The 21,395-nt window shown below is 39.4% G+C and overlaps 1 protein-coding gene and 1 pseudogene across 1 annotated transcript; both read right to left on the reverse strand.

Annotated features, from left to right (window-relative positions):
- Positions 1-216: 216 nt before the first annotated feature.
- LOC114656598 (uncharacterized) lies at positions 217-2,049 on the reverse strand. The gene is made up of 6 exons (XM_051931255.1): positions 1,970-2,049; positions 1,537-1,762; positions 1,317-1,458; positions 563-1,207; positions 314-474; positions 217-264 (listed from the first exon to the last, which is right to left on the reverse strand). Exons 1-6 carry the CDS (start codon positions 2,047-2,049, stop codon positions 217-219), a joined length of 1,302 nt encoding a protein of 433 aa, XP_051787215.1.
- A 173-nt stretch (positions 2,050-2,222) lies between these two features.
- Positions 2,223-4,399, reverse strand: LOC127529015 (uncharacterized; annotated as a pseudogene).
- Positions 4,400-21,395: the final 16,996 nt, after the last annotated feature.

Raw genomic sequence — 21,395 nt, forward strand, 5'->3', positions numbered from 1 at the left:
CTCAGTCTGTGACAGTTTGGTATCCATTACAAACCTGATCTGTGGCAAAATAGCAAATGACCATTGTACAATTTCCATTAAACATACAAATTTCCTTTAACATAAACTGCCCACATCTTAATATTACGCATATGCTGTGGCATAGCATGCTTCAAGTACATACCATTTTCTCCTGCATGGGGTGTAACATAAATCCCCAAGATATTCTGTTTGCTTTCACATTCTGCAGACTTGTGAGACCTTCACAATGAATTCCACATTGACCTGGAATACACACAAAACAGTATTAGTTTAGGTTGCAACACACACTTACACTCACAAATTTGTCATTTTCACCATTAAATGCGACTGCAGTGGCTGGACAGGCTGCTTGAAATGTTCCTGGGTGACTTATTGAATGCACTGGGGATGTGATTGCTTGATGAACAGCTGATGGAGATGGAGGAGAAGGAGCTAAAGAACCTGCTTGCAGAGCTGCAAAACAGTTTTTTCAAGTAAAAGAGGAGACATTTCAATGCAATATTTTTGAACATGACATGATAATAGATAAATAGATAGATACCTAGAACTGCCTTTCCAGTAGAATCGAAGGCAATTTTAATTCCTGGACAAATCTTTCTCAGCTCAGCCAGTGCCTTCTGATTGACACTCTGATTGTGTTGATGTATAATGGATCTCATCAGGAACACATGAGCAGACGGAGAGAGCATATTCAGAAAATAATTGTTTTTCCGCATCTCTGCAAAAAACTGCTCTGCCCTCTGAGAATTTATCCACCCTTGCAATTCTGGAACCAATGAAATTCTTCTCAGCACATCCTTCTCATCCATTATGTTGTATTGGTGGAATGTATCATACAGAGCATAGTGCTCAGCGGATCCTGTGACAGGATGACAATTTGAATCAGGTGTGATTTTTTTAGCATTGAGCCAAGGCAAATTTATTTTTAAGTTTTCTTTAACTGCCATTTCAATGTTGTCACAGGTTGCCTCTGCTAGTTGTCCTTCATTTGGATTAAATAAAGGTCTCTCTGGCTCCCGCAACTTGCAGTGGTTTACCAAACCCCTGGCAAAGTCATAAACAACCATATTTGGAATATGCATCCAGTACAGCAACATATCAGCATAGTCTTTTGGACTTTCTGCCCTGATGTTGAATTTAACAGAATAGACTACTCCACATGGACACATGATCACTGCCCAGCCACCTTTTCAAACATAAAACAGAATCAACATAAGTACTGCTGTATATAAATTCATCAGATATAAATAGCTTTTAACACCAAAAACAAGACATATTAACAAACCTCCACTCACCTGATGCACCCCAAACCTTCTGAAACACCTTGTCATATGTACTTCGAGTTTGCATTTTTGACCTTAAGCGCATGACAAGATCCATTTTTGAGCCCTTAGAGTCAAGCTTGCATTGTCTACAAAGTTTTCTGATGGTGTTAACCTTTAGAAATGACAATAATGAGAAAGTAGCACCTTCTAATAACAAAAACTCCTCATACTGTTGTGTATAGTAATTTACCTTTAAATTCATGACTTCATCTGTGAGACGCTCCTCTGTAATATCAATGTCACCTTCATCTTGGGACTTATTTGACACATGTACTTTAGCATACTCTGTGTTAGCAACAATGTGACTTGCTCTGGTTTGGGGTCCTATCCAGGGTGCCCACTGATGGTAACTTGGCAAAATGACAAAAGGACTATCACGGTTGCCTGGAAAAAAGGAAAAGACTTCAAAATCGACCCTTTCAAATTACATTCAGGCAGCTGTTAACAAGTAAAAATGTCATGAGCTTACATTTCACAAAGCCACTACCAAGAATTTCTCTTTCCACAGACTTTCAATAGTCTTCCATATCCACTTCCCCTTTAAAATCTGGTGGGGGTTCTTTCACGTCACTTGCTGAAAAAAAAAAAGATTTTTATTATAATGTCTCATTGTTGTTTATTGCCACACTATCCCTCGAGCACAGAAACTCTGGGACTGAAGTCCTGCTGTCCTCTGCAAAGAACGGCTCAACCAGGCATGCATGTACTCAGGAAGTCCTTACCAGCCATTTTAAAGACACCCTTTTTGTGTACGTCCATGATAACAATAGGAGGATGATGCCCACAGTGCACACAAGAGAAATTGTAATCATGGGACATCAGTGCCTCAAAATGTAGGTATGCATACAATATGGCATTATGACTTGGGTGGGGCACTTAATTAGTTTTTTCAAGGCTGCTTATGACCCTTTCCACAGCTGTGTGACTCTAAATGTGGAGAAAAAAAAACATGTTCAGGCACTAAGACAAGAATATATATATATATACAGTATTTCAGAAACTTTTCTAAAATTCAGCAGTCACAATGTACATACAGACAGCATTCCCAGTATGAAATACAGTAATGCTAAAATGTAATGGTAAATTACATATATCTTTATTACATTGCTATGAGAAAAATAATAAAAATAAAACAATTTTGTACTCATAAAATCATCCAAGGTTGATATTAAATTGGACACTCCCTCTATGTTAAAAAAAAAGTACATGGGCCCCATTGATTTTGGCCCAGTGCATTATGGGTCCAAGTGGAGTGCACTTGTAATAAACCATTCAAGTTACAATTATGGGTAAAGGTATAATTGTAAATAATGTGTCTTTGCTTCCATCCATAATTTATCTACATCCTGTCTTATACTGATTAAGTACAATGTCTAGTATACATTGCCAGGTGAACAGCACAGGTGAGTGAGGGAGTAATCACAGTAAGTGATCAACACAGGAAAGTATTTCCATTACATTAAGAATGTAAAACTAAGCTATAATGTGTTTTGACTATATGGTTTTGGTTTTTATTATTTTTAAAATCTTCTGTGTACTTGACTCTACCTGGTAAAATCTACTGAGATGAATGCCTTTATTTAGATTGGTAAAGTACCTGAATTGAATTACGCAAAAAAAGACACAGATGGATGCTTATAATGATATGGTCATCAAAATTATGTAAGCCATCTTTCCATTCTTGATAATGGAAGAAACTGTCACAAAGTCCACATCGTCTGTAATATGTGGAAACATCTAAAAAAAAAAAAGAAAGAAAAGCGGGCAGAAATAATTCCAACAATAATAATAATAATAATAATAATTCATTACATTTATATAGCGCTTTTCTCAGTACTCAAAGTCACTGTAAAACTACAATATGAATAAGATTGATAGGTAGCTGTACACATGGAGGTGCTATAGTTTTGCACATCACATCAAATAAATAAGAAATCTTATTTTAAGAGATCAAAGACAACAACAGAATACAAATAATACTTAAAAAATACTTATATATTTGACAAAAAACTGTTTACAACATAATATGACAAACCTGTAACAATACCAGAGAACATGATGACCTTTCCTTTATGGGTAATAGGAACTGGATCAGACAAAGGAACCTTCCCAGGGCACTGGGCACAAAATGTCTCATATGGAATCAAGTGCATTGGGAAGTCACCCATTTTTGGTGTGGCACAAACTTCACAAGGCAAAACATCTGGGATTGTTTTATTCCTCTGAATGTATTGCACAAGTCTCACAAGTAAATGGCCTCTAGGAGGATAGCAAACATCACATGACTGTTGTTCAGAATCATAGGAGCCACTGTAAATGGTGACAGAGTCAAAAACATAATTTCCTGTTGTCTTAACATTTTTAAAGTGTTCAGGGCGTATTTGAAATAAATGCCATTTAGATATAGCCTTGTGTATACATGAAGATACAGGCTTGCAAGAGGCACAGTGCCAGGTATTCAATTTCTTGTTATAATGGACCATCACCCTCCCCAAACGAGACCTGAATGATATACGTGGTTCAAACACTGATAGATATGTTTGTGATTTTTCTTCTCCAAGAGAAATCTCTTTACTTAATGGCATCCGCCGTGTTTCTGCCATCTGTTTACAATGTAAACATGTTTTCATTGTCTCTTTACCAAACCATTTTGCTTGTATCATTCTAGTTAATACTTCTTCCTGAAGTGTAATGTCTGGCATAGCAGTAACTGGAGAGAAGGCCAAAGACCTCAGATGGAAGCATTCAAATCCCATGAAACCACTCCTTTGAGAAAATTCTGATGCTCGTTTGCATTTCTCTAACTAGCAGATCACAACATGTTTAGCTCCCAATGTGCACTTTTGAACATGAATGGGGTATCTAGGTCCAGTGGAAGTTTTTGCCACTGCAAGAATGCCCCTTCTAGAATCAATACAAACCGAAGGAAGCCTGTTATATTCATTTATTTCAATGTTTGTTGAGGAATGTTGTCTTTTTATATGTAACTTGAGATTTTTTTTGTACAACCTCAAATTACAAAAGGAACAAAATATCTTCTTCTCTTTTGCATTTTTGCATGTTGTAGAATTTGTGATCCTCTAAAACTAGTGACAGGCGCTGCTGAACTGACATTGATTGTAGCAATGGAGGGCACAGTCTCTTTGGGAGAAGTACTGGGGATATTCTCTCTGGTGGGCGCAGCTGGGATAGTCTCTCTGGTGGGCACAGTGGGGGCAGTCTCTCTGGCAGGCACAGTGGGGGCAGTCTCTCTGGTGGGCACAGCAGGGGCAGTCTCTCTGGTGGGCACAGCGGGGGCAGTCTCTCTGGCGGGCACAGCGGGGGTAGTCTCTCTAGTGGGCATGGGTGTGACCAATTTTTGACATTTTTGTAAGTGAGTTAAAAACCTTTGTCTTTTGACAATGACTTTTAAACACAAACAACAATGGAAATGGCCACTTGTGACACACCCTGTGTTGCATCTGTAGATAGTAAAACCTGCCAAACAATGGAAATGCAGGATTAGTTCAGCTCTTGAAACTTTATTTGAAAAGCTCTAATTCAAACATCTAACAATCAATATTGCTTGCAAGTAAAGTAGCCTATCGCCGTTTTTTAAATTAAACACACTTGCATACACAACTGACATTATTACCTGCATAATTTACAACATGGTCTTCATGGCTCTGAAGGTGAGACTGCATGATGCTATAGTCTCCTTTCTTTTTGCAAGTGATAGTGACGCTGAATGTCTTTGTTTTTAGCTGCTGGAGATCCATTTGAAGTATTACACACATACGTTTGACAGTCCTGTACTGACTGTTAGAAAACCATAACGAAATGCTCAGAGCGTTACGACAAGCAAATATTTGCCAGAGTATTGCAGGACACGCATAAGCAACCAAAAGCGATGTGTGACACATGTGACAATTGATTTTTAACATGATTTGTTAGTAGGCTGATTTTAGACCAAATTATTTTATTTTATACAGAGACATCAAATTGTTTCTGCTGTGCTTGCAGTAGACATGTCAGATGTCTACAGGATACAAACCAATGTACTGTATTGGTGAAATCCCAGTCGGCTCTGCAACTGCTTTGGCCGAGAGTGCTCGACGTTATGCAAACGTTATCTTTTCTGCTAAAGTATATAAAATATCTAAAAAGAGATATCTTTTACCTTTCAACATTCATTCTACCACACCACTCGTTGAAAAGCTCGGATTGAATCGTGATATACTTTTAGCTCTCACTTGTTTTTCTGCTTCGATTTGGTTTATGCGCTACTCTTTTTCTTTTCATGCTTCTCGTTTTGTTTGTATGCTGCTCAATTTGCATTTGTTGTTTCCGATTTGTTTTTGCGTATTGTGACCACAAGTGAGCGCCAGAAAGCCTCAAACCACAGATAAAGTAATGCACCACAAGTTAATAGAATAAAATAAAGAATTTTTATTCCGGGCGGCACGGTGGCACAGTGGGTAGCGCTGCTGCCTCGCAGTTGGGAGATCTGGGGACCTGGGTTCGATTCCCAGGTCCTCCCTCCGTGGAGTTTGCATGTTCTCCCCGTGTCTGCGTGGGTTTCCTCCGGGCGCTCCGGTTTCCTCCCACAGTCCAAAGACATGCAGGTTAGGTGGATTGGCGATTCTAAATTGGCCCTAGTGTGTGCTTGGTGTGTGGGTGTGTTTGTGTGTGTCCTGCGGTGGGTTGGCACCCTGCCCAGGATTGTTTCCTGCCTTGTGCCCTGTGTTGGCTGGGATTGGCTCCAGCAGACCCCCGTGACCCTGTGTTTGGATTCAGCGGGTTGGAAAATGGATGGATGGATGGATTTTTATTCCTCAATGCACCTTCGTAGACCTCCCCCTCGTAATGTGCCACAATTGTATAATAAATTAATACAATAAATCACCAATTCTTCCTCATTCTCTTCTCCGCTGAGTGAGTGTTGCCCACTGCCTCTCTACTTAAATCGTCAATGTATGACAGCGGACTTCATTTTATGCCAGACCTGGGAATACTTCCAGTGCCATTCTGTCTCCTCTAGGAAGCACATACAAGCCATAGACAAAGTAGGGTGGTCCTCCCTAGGCAGCGCATGCCACCGATCCCAAGAGACCACTACAGGGCTGTACTTCCAGACTACCATTTCCCTAGCATCCTCGCAGGTGTCCCGACCATAGACATAGAATTACTAGACGCCTCATGACCAGCAGTATCGTACGTCAACGTCGCCGCCATATTGCGAGTGGCACTGCAGTGGAGTGAAGTAATGGATAAAGATGCCTCACGCATGTACTGCTTGGGATTGTACAAACCGCTCAGGGATGTTCTTAGGCATACGCGAACTATGCATCCGCGTAGGGTCCTGACCGTGAGGGGGGCCCCCGGCTCGGCCCCGACTTTCAATTTTTTTTTTTTGACGGGCTGTGGGCCTGGGGCCCCTGTCATGTCCCTGGCACCAAGGTTATTATAGTTAATGAAAACTAAAATCAAAACTGAAACTATTATTAAAAAAATATTTTCGTAAACTTAAATAAAATAATTAACGAAACCGAAATGTAAAACTAAAACTAAACGAAATTATTACAGTAGCTGGAAAGACTAACTGAAATAAAATAATAATTTACTAAAATATTTTTAGTTTTCGTTTTTGAATGAATATTCTTGCCATTAGTCTTTAACCCTTGTAAGTTTTGTAAGGGATTTGCGTGTCGCCTTTCTTTGTGCTTGTTATATATCAAGATGTAATTCAAACGGCTGAAATCAGAATGTGCTGGTCAACAAAACGTTTACCATATGAACAGAAAAATCACGAGTGAGTAACGTTTCAGTTTATTTCTCAGGTGTCTGCTTTTTGTTAACAGCAATTCACCTGCCACTTTGCACAGGAGAAATCATTTTTGCTTTCTCATATACAAAGTATAGAAAAAGTATAGTAATCATGAAAAAATTTGACCTCGATATTTTGATGAATCTTGACATTATAGACTAACCAGTGTCCAACAATACTGTTGTTTGGAGTTGCGTGTGTGTGTGTGTGTCTGTGTGTGTGTGTAAACACGATAACTCAAAAACACAACTAGATAGATGGATGAAATTCAGCATATGGTTGTTACACCACAATTATAGATCTGTATTAACTTTTGGGCCAAATCCATCACCCAGAAGTGGTACTTTACCTGAACACATACTCGATTTTTCATTTTTATTTATACAGCTGCTGAATCCGATTTATTTAACTTTACTTTTATAATAATTGTTCAATATATTATTAATTTGATTTGTTGTTGATGGCTCCTTAATGTACATAATATAAAAATATAATCATTGTCTTGCAGTTTACTCCTCAAATTCCATCCCCATATCTGAGTATACAAGAAAGTCGAGGGGAGAGAACTCCCGGTTTTGAAAATAAAATGGCACTGATCGAGAGACTGACCAGGTCATCATACAAGGTCAGCATATTGTTGCTGACCAATCACTTTTGCTTTAAAAACATCGTTTGACAACGAAGTGATACAAACAAAGATAGAGAGTCTGACAAGTGATGAAAAACTAAACCTACTAATGGGTTTTTGTATTTATTTCATATTTATTAATTTATCTTTTTTAGTTCATATTCACAACTCAAAATACCTGATATTATGAAAGTAATGCATTAGCAGAATTATATTTTAAAATATTTGCCCCCCTTTTTTCAATGTTTTTCTCTCTCTCTCTCAAAATAGATAGTTGAAATATCATATTCTTTTTGTTCTTAACATCAGCCTTATCATACATATTGCATACCAGGGATTTTTCCTGCCTTGCATCCAAACCTGCTGCGGTAGGCTCCAGATTTCCTGCAAACCTACTCTGGATAAACAGGCTTAGATAATGTATATGTTGTTCTTAATCTCAGACGCTGTCTCTGTTGTTTTATGCCTGTCCGTACTCCAATTACCTGCTTGTGCTCTGCTCATTATGGGTTTACTGTTCTTTATGGTGGTCTATTCAAGACTCACTGCCCCTAACCTTGACACTACATGCTTGTTGTTCTTTGTTTCCCTCAATACAGCTAGATGGGGTCTGCACACTCATTCAAGTCTAAGAGCTCTGTTCTTCCTAAGCCCCTGTGATTTTCATGAGAAAATAGTTTTAAAAATTATAAAATTGTGTAAAATTGTTCATATTCAGTGTCTAGTTTTGATTATGCTTGTTTTTATCAGACAAAAACAAAACCAGATAGTAAACCAGGCAGTGAAGTAAGCTTCCACTAACATTAAACTCATATCCAAATCTGTTAAGTGTACAGTTCTGTCTGATTCTGACACAAAACTAACTCCGTAGGCGCTCCATGCCATAATTACTAAAACTAAAACTGAAACTAATATATATAAAAATAAAATAGAAATGTCTTTGTGAAATAAAAACTAAACTAAAACTAAAAATACATGATGAAGGAAAATTAAAACTAAACTGAATTTCCAAGTAAAGTCAGAAAAAATATAGAAATAAAAACTAATATAAAAAGCAAAACTATAATAACCTTGCCTGGCACTGCACCCGTCTGTGCCAGTCCCTAACGTCGTGTGTCACAATACCCTCCTCATCCTAAATTTTATTGTTCTGAGTCAAATTCGGAGGGGAAGGGTAGGAGCACGGGGCAGCAGGCAGGGAATCGGGGGCGTGACTGTGGGACTGGGAATGTATAAATAGCGATTGCTCAGTCTGGATAAACCATTGCACAACGTGGATTGGTGGCAGATGGTGCGTTTTGAGGCTATCATATATTATTATTTGGATTATTAGTTAAATGTAAAGCTAATATATCACATAGGCCCTACATCCTAATCCTCTTTCCTCCAGGGCCCGGTATTAGCTAATCCCTACCAAACTTGGTTTGGTCTTTGGTCGTCAGTTTCTGTAAATACTTGGTACTGGTGTATTTTGATTTTCTGTTTACAGGAACAGTTTACCGCTTACAGTTTAGTTATCCGTTCTGTACGCGTCTATTCTGGTCGACGTAGTCCACGTGGATGAACTGAGATAAAGTGTACATTTACTTACTGAGTTACTCGATCAGTACTGTGTAGAAATAATGTCAGGAACGAAATGAAGCTATGACTCCGAGTGTACTAAAGGGAAGAAAAGAGCAGCTCAAGAAGCTTTTATTGCTTCACAAAAAGGAGCTTTGTTGAACTTTGTCGAGAGGACTAGTACAACTGCCAGTAGAAATGTGCCATCCCAAAACGCAAACGATGCAGCTAGTATCGGCCCTGGCAGTGGCTGCACTACCCATGCTGGTCTTTCCCAAAATGAAGCTTTGGTAGAGATAGAAAGCGATTCTGGCGGCGCCGCCCGCCTTCGAGAACAATCAAAAAGCCTGGAAGCACAAGATGACGTCGAGGTCGATGAGGAGATTTCCAAACTCCAGACTGATCACTCAGAGTCACAACAGTCAGGTTTCCTAAAGGATGACGAACATGAAGACATGGCTGTGTCAGATTCTGAAAATACTGCTTCTGAAGTCCGTGAACTATCACCAGCAGATAATTAGGATGACACAGACGTTCACATGATGGTTGAAAATAACGACATTATTAATAATATAAATATTTCTTTTCATTGGAAAGATCCAGGGTTATGGACTTTATCCATTAGCGCGTCTGAACGAGTGTTCTTAGTTGAGAAAGGTCCCTTCAGAGATGACAAACAGGAAAAATACCCCCCAAATGAACATTCTTCAGACGGACATCACTTTTCTGTCAATTTTTTCTCCAAGCTACAGAACGGTGAGACAGTGAATCATACCTGGCTTATTTATTCGAAAAACAAAAATGCAGTATTCTGTTTCTGCTGTAAGCTTTTTTCTGACTTGAAAATAAAACTCACCAGTGATGGAAATAGCGACTGGATAAACATGAGTCGGATTCTAAGAGAACATGAGTCTTCACCAAAGCACATGAACGCTGTTAGAGCATGGCATGAACTGGCAGTGAGGCTGAAACGGGGGGAAACGATTGACAGTGAATATCAGAAGTTAATGCAGCGAGAATGTGATCACTGGAACAAGGTCCTACAAAGAATCATGTCTATTGTGCAGTTCCTTGGACAAAGAAACTTGGCTTTTCATGGTACCAGTAGCCGTCTCTAGGACGCTAATAATGACAATTTTTTGGGACTCATTGAACTTCTAGCTAAATATGACCCATGCTTACAGGAATACCTACGACGTATAGAAAATGAGGAAATACAAGATCACTATCTGGGCAATCATATACAAAATGAGTTGATACATCTAATAGGCGAGGCAATTCTGAAGAAGATCATTGCAGACACGCAGGTGGCCAAATACTATTCAGTCATGCTGGATTGTACTCCTGATACCAGTCATCAGGAGCAGATGACTATGATAATACAAATTGTTAACACTGAAGCGAGACCAGTCGAAATTTGTGAAAACTTTGTGGGCTTTTTTGCCAGAAGAAAGTAGCACAGGAATGAGTCTCACGGAACCTTGTCTGAAGAAACTGGAAGAATTGCATCTGGAATTGCAAAACTGCAGAGGGCAGGGATACGATAACGGAGCTAATATGAAGGGACGAGTGCAGAGACGCATCCTTGGGCTGAATCCCAAAGCGTTTTATGTTCCATGTGGCTGTCACAGCCTGAATTTGGTTCTAAGTGACATGGCGAAGTCCTCGACAGTTGCAATTACGCTCTTCGGGATTTTGCATCAGATATAAAGATTATTTGCTGCATCAACTCAACGCTGTGTCACACACGTGTGTTTAGGAGACAGCCAAAGGGCTTAAATGCAGTTAATTCCATGCCAGGCCAGGGGGTGGCGGAGTGTACTAATTTTCCCTCTCGATCTGTTGCAGACCATTCTAGGGAAATCCTGCCCGGCTCTGGGGCAGCCAATGACGTCCCTTCCGGTTCCGGGGCTGATGACGTCACTTCCTTAGCTGGCCTTTAAAAGCCGCCATACTGTCTGAAGAAGTCAGTTCTGTTTTGGACTCGGTTGAATGAACATGTCTACCTTATTAGACCAATTTTGCAGCCGTAATCGATTAAATGGGTGGCTGCCCCAAACCTTCTTGATGTCTCATGGTCGTTCTTGTGACAGCTGGCAAACGCTGAAACATCATGTGGAAAAATTCACAGTGAAGCCAATCTCAGAAACACATTGGGAGTACCGCATTGATTCGGTTCAAGCTGTCCGTTTTCAAATAGGATCGATTTATGATGCTCTGGTTGAGGTAAAGGTTTTGGAAAGCGCAAATGACCCAAAAGCAAGAACTGAGGCTGCCTCTTTGGCAAAACAAATTAAACATTACCCTTTCTTGGTGTCATTAGTAATCTGGCATGATCTCCTAGCGTAAATCAATGTCGTGAGCAAAATGTTACAAACGAAGGACATGCAGTTTGACATTGCTTTCCAGACCATAGAGAACACAATAGACTTCTTGAAATCCTATAAGGACACTGGCTTTGAAGCTGCCCAAGATGCAGCTAAAGGACTTGCTGCGGAACTCGAACTTGAGGAAGACGAAATACAGTTTCCACCATCCCAGAACGTACATAGAAGGAGAGTACGCAGACAATTTGGGTATGAAGCTCATGATGAGGCGACATGTGACCCGAAAGAAAAATTCCACATTGAGTTCTTCAGCGTATTGCTAGATCAAGCCATGGTATCAATGACAGAACAGTTCAAGCAGATGAAATCTCATTACGATTATTTTGGATTCCTACATGATTTCCAATGCATGACGCGTATGAGTGAAAGTGATTTGAGAAAGTGTTGTCAAGCTGTCAGCAAGGTCTTAACAGATGCAGTTAGTGGGTCCGATATTGACGCTCTTGATTTGTGTACAGAGTTGTTGCATTCTAGCACATTTGGCTCCACCAAAAGCTTCTGCTCTGCAAAGTTTGCAATTCGTATATGAGAATAGCTTGCAAGATTCTTTCCCGAATGTCGCGGTAGCGCTATGCATTGCTTTGACCATCCCTGTAACGGTCGCGTCTGCTGAGCGCTGCTTTTCCAAGCTCAAGCTAATTAAGGATGATTTGAGGACCAGCATGACCCAAGAGCGACTGAATGGTTTGGCATTAATATCAATTGAGCAAGATGTTGGCCAAACCCTTGATTATTCGGAACTGATAAAGGATTTCACCAGGATGAACGTGCGGAAAGTAGATTTCTTACGTTAATTAAAGTCTTCAGGAAATTCAGTTCAGTGCATCTCTTAGTCTTATTCACAATGGTAATTTATTATCCAAATTGCAATCTTCACCTAAATCTTTAATAATATTGTCACACTGTCGTAACTTTGCCAAATGCACTATAGCAAACATTAATTTTAGAGATTCGTTTCGGATTCATCATCCGCATAAAATCATGAAATATCCCTCTATTACCGGCCTTTACCAGATCCAGAACAAAATCAATATTTTACCACTCTGCATACACACAAGCGTAAATGTAGGCCTACTGGTCATCTAAGGCCTTTTCCGGACGTTTTATTAGAACACCTTCCTGAGCTACGGGGTGGGGGTGGGGGGGGGGGGGATACACTGACAGCTTGCCCTAATGTCGACTCTCGGATAACACGCTCAGCTACTTTCACAACCTTGACTGTACCCTCAGAAGGAATCATCAAACCTCCTTTGTTTTTAATGTGAGCAAGTGGTAGCTTTGATCATATGATGCCGGTACAGCATCTGTTACCAAACTAGCACAGCACACATCATAGGACAGCTTTCTCATAATCTGTCGAACGACAAACCCTGAGATGTAAGCAAAGGCATTTTCCACGAGGCCACCAAAGCGGGATGGTAAGTAGCTATGGTCACACACAATTGCAGGAATATTTGCAAAAGGGGATGGAAGCTCTTCTTCTTCTGCTGCTGCTGATGTAGAGGACATATCAACAGCAGACAGGGAGACAGTCTCATCCTGTGCTGCCACATTTCCAGATGTGCTTGGAGAGGCACCACACTGAACCATGAGACAACGGAAAATAGAACTGACCAGCTGAAGAGGTGGTATTCCAGCCCTCTAAAACACACATGCACCACTTTTACAGATCTTTACTCTTTTTTAGTTGCATTTTTTGAGAAAGAAAAACAACTGCACTGCTAGTAACAGTTTGGCTTCATAAATTGTACAAAGTGATAGATTTACATGTCTGTCTGTCCCCACAAAGTCGATCAATCACAGCTGTCAGTCTGAAGATATTATAAAGACAATGCAATTACCATGGTAACACAGCATAGCTGTGACTGGTCACAACAAGGCACCATGGTAAACAAATAGTCATAAGCAAACCTTTATGGAAACAGACAGATATACATACATACACACAAAATGGTGCGTGGTTAAATAAATAAAACTAAATTCTAAAATACCTACTCGATGCCCTGATTGAATTAAATAGGAGCTCTAAGTGGTCTTGTCTGAAATGATAGGTGCAGATGTATCTCTGACACTGAAGCAGTTCTGGAATCATCATCATCATCAGGGTGTCAATGTTGATGATGAACCCCATGACAGATAGGTGCCTTCAAAACAAAATGTTTTGTCAATATTATCACTGTAAACCAAGATACTTCAAGAGAACGCAATATAAGACAACTAGAAAAAATAAAACAGAACTGGCCAAGGTTGAAAATATGAACACTGCCATACATATGGCATACTGTACGTGTCATGATGTCATACTGCCATTATGACACCTCCAAGAACTGGAAAAAAAAACAAAAAAACAGCAAACTGAAACAACATTAGAAGCAGAGAACAGAGCATCATATGAACTTATGATGCCGCATGCAGGAAAAGAAAACAGAGTAGGATTAGTAATGTAATACGAATCAATAGTTTAGACAATTACTCTTTATGGGGCTGTTTTTATGACTAAAAATATGATATAACACAGATGGGGTTATGAAGTAAACAAAAAAGTGTACACAAAGCTAAAGGAAAGGAACTCCTTCCAGTTAGTCCTGAAAGAGTTCCCATATGTGTTGAGCACTTGTTGGCTGTTTTAAAGCATACTTTATTTTCCTTCAGTTAAAAAAAAAATAAACACGAAATGCACGCCTAAACTTTTGACTGGTACTGTATGAACATAAATGAAAACATCAATAGCCATCTCTACAAAATTCTTTGAATATTGATAGAGGTGTTTTGGTCAAAAAAAATATTTTGTCCATTTCTCCCAGCCTTGAAATAACTCATATGAACTTGATGTCATGAACTTATGAACTCATCATGAAAACAAAAGCTTCACTATTTTCTAAAACCTCTTTGATCGATAAAGGGGTGTGCCATCTTTCATCACCAAACTCATCAAGTAGTTCCTGCCCCTCAAAAAAACTCTACTCACTCTGGAGCCTTCCAATGGCCTTGTAGGCCAACCACCATAAAAACAAGAGCCTCTGTGGCCACATCTGTTTCATTCATTCCATCCCCCATATCCACAAAGCCAGACATTTTCTGGGTATGTGGATTATATTGGACATGTTTCTTGATGGCCATGGCATCCAAAAGAAGAATCACGCATCCATATTTAGCCAGATCTTCTTGTTGTCTTCGTCTCAGCATATCCAACATCATCATATTGAGTCCAGGGTTGGCATCTACAGAACTCATCCACCTTGGTATAATGAAAAAATCCAATTTAATCCAAATGCCCAATTCAGGATGTTTTGGACCAATTAATAATCGCTGTGGCCAATAACCATAAGCAACAATTTGTTCACGATGATGGGGATTTACTTAAAAGGCTTCTATTTATTATGCATCATTATTTATTTATGGTATTGATTAACTACACCATCTTTTACCTAGTTCATGTCATAATTAAGGGATAAAAAATGAAAGTTTAGAAAGAACACTTCAAATGGATGAATACCTTTGCAATGTATGTGGATGTGGGCGATTAAGATGGAGAGACTTTCTCAGATAATTGTAGGCTTTGAGATCATGTAGGTGGAGGCTGAGGGCAAACTCTTTCTGGTCTTTAGTATACTCATGGCTCTGTTTTGACAGGAGAAGCACTAAGTACATACCATTTTCTCCATATTTTGTATTTTATTTCTATTTTACCTGAGTATAAATCCAGCCTCTCTTTCAGCTCTTCATTAATGAGGTTCTTCTCCCTCAAATCTTGCAGAAGACCACGTACTGTGTTCTTTGCTCTCCGTTTTCGATCCTTAGCATTTCTCTTCTCTCTTTCCATGCTCTCCACCCTAGATAAGGTTTCATTGAGTCTAGCCCTTAGATTTTCAAGAGATATTGGCAGCGTGTAGGAGTGGTGCTAGTAGACACAAGGAGTCAAGTTTATATCACATCAGTCAATTCATAGTTAGTACAATGTGCTGTCTGCTGGTCTGCATTTGTAGTCACATCACCCCTCAATTCCACTGTGAGCACTGCATGCGTGCGTGTATCAGATTCAACAGCAGCATGTTTCGGTGTATATGCATGTGTATTTCATGCATCTGAAAAGCATGATGGGGGTAGGGGGTTGTGTTAAAAGAGGTTTGAAAATGACCTTAGTACTTACAACACTGGGATCAGGCAGAGCTTCAGTGTCTTGGACAGGCAAAGAACAGTCTACTGACAGGCTCTTCTGTGCCCTCACTGAAGTCAGTGTGGTCCTGGTTGCCACTGGCTAATGTGAAGGAAAATAAAATGCTTAAAAACATGAACAGAGTTAGGTATGTCACAGCATAATGCTATGGAATACATTACTGATTCCTTTAAAAAACTGACTTTTCACTGACTCTCTAATCCTTATAGCCTAACTACACACCTACCCTTTGGAGATGAGTTGGAAACCTAAACACAGAGGGAAGAGCTCCATCTCTGATTCTCACAGTCTGACCTGTCCAGTCAAAATCCTCCTGTCTAAAGTGCTCACTGCAGAGCCTGGATGCATCATTGGTGCTGAAAACTTCCCATCTAAGGGCTACCTCCTACTGCTTCCTGAGGTGTATTTCTTTGGGAAACCTTCAAAGTTTGAGAAATGTTAACAGCTAACAACAATCTACATAGTTAGTGACTAAATACGTTTAGCCAAAACGTTGTTTGGAGGCTCACTTGAGCACAGGAATGCATAGTTATGCTATCTTAGCCTGGCGTAGCTAAAGTTAAGATTATAAAACGGGATTTTCTAATGGCCAAATATAACCAAAACAATTGTTCAGCCTTTGCTATGAAATGTAATCCCACAGGATCTGGTTTGGACCGTACAGCGGTTTGTAGAATCACAAGCAGCACATACCTGAGGCATCTTTATCCACTACTTCATTCCACAGCAGTGCCACTCGCAATATGGTGGCGACATTGACGTACGATGCTGCTGATCATGCTGCGTCTACGTAATTCTATGTCTATGAATGGAACAACTCCCAAGTTCCGGCTTCCGCTGGTCCATCCACTATACCAGCCGGGCACAAAGTCATCCCTTTGTCTAGCCGGCCAATCCCACTGTTGTTCCTCTTGGGTCTCCTGTCCAAGTAATAACCCATGCCCCTCCCTGACCGGGATACCCGTTCTTCTCCTACAGTATTCAGTTTGTTTTTGAGTTTTTCAATTTGCTTTTGCATATTCAATTTATTTTTGCGGTTTCTGATTTGTTTTTGCATTTTTTCATTTGTTTTTACATATTCAATTTGTTTTTGCCCTTTCTCTTTTTTGTATTCAATTTGTTTACGCATATTCATTTTGTTTTTGTATGTTCTGAATTATGTTTGTGTTTTCAAATTGTTTTTGTGTTTTCTGATTTGTTTTTGCATGATTTAATTTCTTTTTGCACATTGCGCTTCAGGGCCACCGTAAAAATTTTTGTCAATGCAACAGCAGGTATCCTTTAGAAGAAAAACTAAGCAGTTCCAGAATTTTTACTGAAAAGGTGTACTTTCTAAACGGGCGCAGTTTGAATAGATAAAGGAAGATTATTCTACATCTTTGGAGCAAGATCTGCAAAGCATTGTCCTGACTTGGCATGTCTTACAAGAGATGAGACGGTTGGGACACAGGTAAAGTCAGAACGGAGACTTCTTGAGTGGACAAAAGGAGAGACTAAGGGCTCTGAGAACTATAGGTCAAGACAAGAGTTTTGAACTGGACCCTTGCAGCAACAGGTAGCCAGTGGAGAGAACTGAAGAACAGCAGTACAGTAGTAGGAGTAAAATGAAACACCAGTTGAGCATCTGCTTTCTGGAGGAGCTGGAGAAATCTGATAGTAGCTGAGGTTAAGCCCCACCAGGAGAGACTTACATGCCCATGGCAGATGGTAAAAATGTGACATCTTCAAGGGTGATACTCTGAGACAAATCTGACTAAGAAGAATCAGACAACAAGTACAAGGTATCTGAAGTTGAAAGGTTAAGTAGCTTTGTCACATTAGCTAAACTCATATAAGAGATGTGACTATGGTTGAGCAGGGGTGGGCAGTGCAGATTTTGTGTAATGAAAAAATGAAATCAATATAAATCCTGCCAGAACTTATTCCACCTTTATTGCAAAATTGTAATCTACACAAAAAAGGTGAAAACAAATCAGAAACTGTTTAGTTAAAAAGGAAAAAATATAATACAAAAACCTGACTGCATTAGTGTGCACACTCCCTAAGCTGATACTTGAAAATGCTGAAGCACCTTTTGATTTTATTATAGCACACAGTCTTTTTGGGTAAGAGTCTCTCAGTTAGGCACATCTGGATTTGGTTATTTTTGCCTACTCCTCCTCACATAAAAATTCCAGATCTGTCATATTATGAGGGCATCTCCTGTGCACAACTGTCTTCAGGTCACCCCACAGATTTTCAGTTGCATTAAGGTCTGGGCTCTGGCTGGGCCATTCCAGAATCCTTTGATGAAGAAATTGCTTTGCTGATTTTGATGTATGCTTTGACCCGTGGTCATACTGAAAGTTCCTCTTCATCTTCAATTTCCTAGAAGATTCTTGAAGGTCTTGTGCCAAAAGCTATTCATGACTCCCTCCACCTTGACTCCACCCCAGTTCCTACTGAAGAAAAGCAGCCACAAAGGATGATGCAGCCTCCACTGTGCTTCACTTGTGGGTATGATGTTCTTTCAATGATGTGCTGTGTTATTTTTGTGCTAAACATACATTATGGAATTATAGCCAAACCTTGGTCTCATCAGACTATAATACATTTTTTCTACTTGGTCTTGGGAGACTGGGTATAACTTTTTGCAAAGTTTAGCCAAGCTTGTATATTTTTCTTTGTGAGGAAAGGCTTTCATCTTGTTACCCTACCCCATAACCCAGGCTTATGAAGAATATAACTGATTGTTTTCATAGGTCGGGAACAACCAGTACTTGCCAGGAAATCCTGCAGTTCCTTTATTGTTGCTGTAGGACTCTTGGTGGCCTCCCTGACCAGAGTCCTCCTTGTCTTCTCATCAATCTTGGAGGGATGTCCTGATCTTGGTAGAGTCACAGTTCAGCCATACATTCTACACTTGTTGACGATTGTCTTCATCGTGCTCCATGGGATGTTTAATACTTTGGATATTTTTTGTACCTCTTTCCTGATTGATACCTGTCAGTGATGAGATCCCATTCATGTTTTAAAAGCTCTTTGTGGACCATGGGTTTTGGAGTATGTTACAACAAATTAGGATATGAGAATAATCATATAGGAACAGCCAAACTTTATCTGAGCTCAATCAGAGTCACTTTAATTGACGTCAGGTGTATACTAACTGCTAATTCAGAATTCGACTTCTTGTGATCAGTTGATTCTGTATACAGGCACATCCTTAATTACTAAAGGGTGGGCACACTAATGCAACCAGGCTTTTGTAGGATTTTTTTTCCTTTTTTTTTTCCTTTTTTCACTAAACAGTTTCTGATTTGTTTTCACCTGCTTTTGTATAGATTGCAATAAAGGTGGAATAAGTTATGACAAGATTGGTCTTGGTTTCATTTTTTTATTACACAAAATCTGCAATTTTGGCAGGGGTGTGTAGACGTTTTATACCCACTGTAAATCCTAGAGTACCATGTGTTTGCAAGTTTTCATTCCAGGCCCTTTCTTAATGAGGTACTAAATACAGTTGTTAAATGAAAATACTGAATTGTTCTTTTTTCCTTAACCAGTAGTCAAACAATAATGAGATGTACAGCGAGTCAGGAAGTGATCATTTAAGTCAGGTGTCTCAGACTAATTTCCTCGAAGATCACTGTTTTTGCTTCAACCAATTTCTTGATTAGAAGCTAATCCTTGCTGTCATTGAAACATGATTTACTTATATAAGTTACTAATGCTGCAATTCCTCCACGCCAGATATTTCCAAAACTGATTTTCTTTTTTGTTTCTGACAATGCCATGTAGATATTCTGTAAACCAGAGCAGATCAATATTTCTAAGACCTTTATATTTTTCTTTCTGAGTATTTTATTGAAACCTGCCGTGGGTTGGCACCCTGCCCGGGATTGGTTCCTGCCTTGTGCCCTGTGTTGGCTGGGATTGGCTCCAGCAGACCCACGTGACTCTGTGTTTGGATTCAGCGGGTTGGAAAATGGATGGATGGATTTTATTGAAACAGATATTGCATGATAAACATATACTGAGCTGTAGATTCAAATGGGATTAGGTTAGCAGGTCATCTACTGGCTTGCTTTGCATCTCATTTTTGAGGCTGCTGGTTAAGTCAATGGGTTATGAATTTTCAAAAGCAAGTCATTTAAAATTAAGGCAAAATAAATCTGTTCTATTATCAACAGCAGTTGGTTGCTAATTAAGAAAGTGGCTCTCCATGATCTGAATCTGACACGCCTGGTGTAGGTGGCCCTATCATGTTTAAGTCACCTCCAGTCTTTTGGTGAAAAACATTAATTATGTTAAGGAGATTGCATTCATTTGATACATTACAAAGTGAACTGCTAAAAGAGCACTGGAGAAAAGGAAGAGAAAGACCAGAGGCCAGCGTTCACTTTGAATTTTCAACTGAAAAAGGCAGACTTCCAGCTTTTGAAGTGCTATGACAATCTCTTTTGGAGATCTTAAGCCTGGACCAGGATGGTCCTAGGTGATTTTGTTACTTTTTTTTTTCCTTTTTTTTCAAGCCTGTTGATTTCGGATTGCCACGAAGGTTTCGCAACCCTTCATCCTGCCAGATTTAGTTTTCTTATAATGTATGTAATATACTACACATAATATTTATAAATATAGTGCAGGCATATATACATTCTTTTTTTACATTATAAACACAGTTCAGTGAGTCGTAGAGAGCAAAGGTCCATTATTATGTTCTTGTGTACATTAAACATCAAAAAATAGCAAAATAGAAGCCAAACCACATTAAAGAATTTTTCTCTGAAAAAGTTTTCCTTTGCATTTATATAGTGTTTTTCTCACTACTCAAAGCACTCAGTAATTGCAGGTTAAGGGCCAAACAGAGCAGAGTTCCTTTTTGGCATTTACGGGATTCGAACCAGCAACCTTCCGATTGCCAGTGCAGATCCCTAGCCTCAGAGCCACCACTCCACCTGCAAACTAAGTAAAGAAGCTGCATAGACAGACAGATTGGTACAGTGCTGGTTTAATGTATCTGTGCACATCAACCTTTACAGATGTAGCTGTGTGTGTGTTCACTTTTTTCTCATTTCTTTCTCTTATCATTCAGCATGTGCTCTTGTAGGGTAATAAAGCTGTCGGGTATCTTCAATTATAAATTTCTTTGAGTGTGAGAATGCATGTGCATGTGTGTGCCATTCTTTGTGCATATGTGTGTATATTTAAATAACTTTTGCATCCCAAAAACAACTCATGCAAAAATTTTGTAGATAACTAGGCCTGGTCATTTACTGTAACTAAATGTAGCAGACTGCAAAAATCCCAGTTAAAAGTTTCTGCGGCAGTTATTGTTGGACAAAGGTCAAACTGTTTTTGAAAAATATGGAAACAAGTACTGGACCAAAAATAATAGACCTGAAGCCTGTAGCAAAACTAAAACAATGCAACGTGATGTTTGAAAAAGATGGGTCAATCTTTTCAGACGTTATTGTTGTAATATGTTTTTGCAGATACACGTACAGACACCATG

The sequence above is a fragment of the Erpetoichthys calabaricus genome, chromosome 8 (genome assembly GCF_900747795.2).
Source record: "Erpetoichthys calabaricus chromosome 8, fErpCal1.3, whole genome shotgun sequence".
Taxonomy (NCBI): Eukaryota; Metazoa; Chordata; class Cladistia; order Polypteriformes; family Polypteridae; genus Erpetoichthys; species Erpetoichthys calabaricus.

Bases quoted from the DNA above. Each gene is read 5' to 3' on its own strand.
- LOC114656598 (XM_051931255.1), bottom strand. From the start codon at position 2,049: ATGCATGCCTGGTTGAGCCGTTCTTTGCAGAGGACAGCAGGACTTCAG. The intron at 475-562 runs GTATCTATCTAT...ACTGTTTTGCAG, and splicing joins TACTGGAAAGGCAGTTCTAG to CTCTGCAAGCAGGTTCTTTA. The intron at 265-313 runs GTAAGTGTGTGT...TGTGTATTCCAG, and splicing joins AAAATGACAAATTTGTGAGT to GTCAATGTGGAATTCATTGT.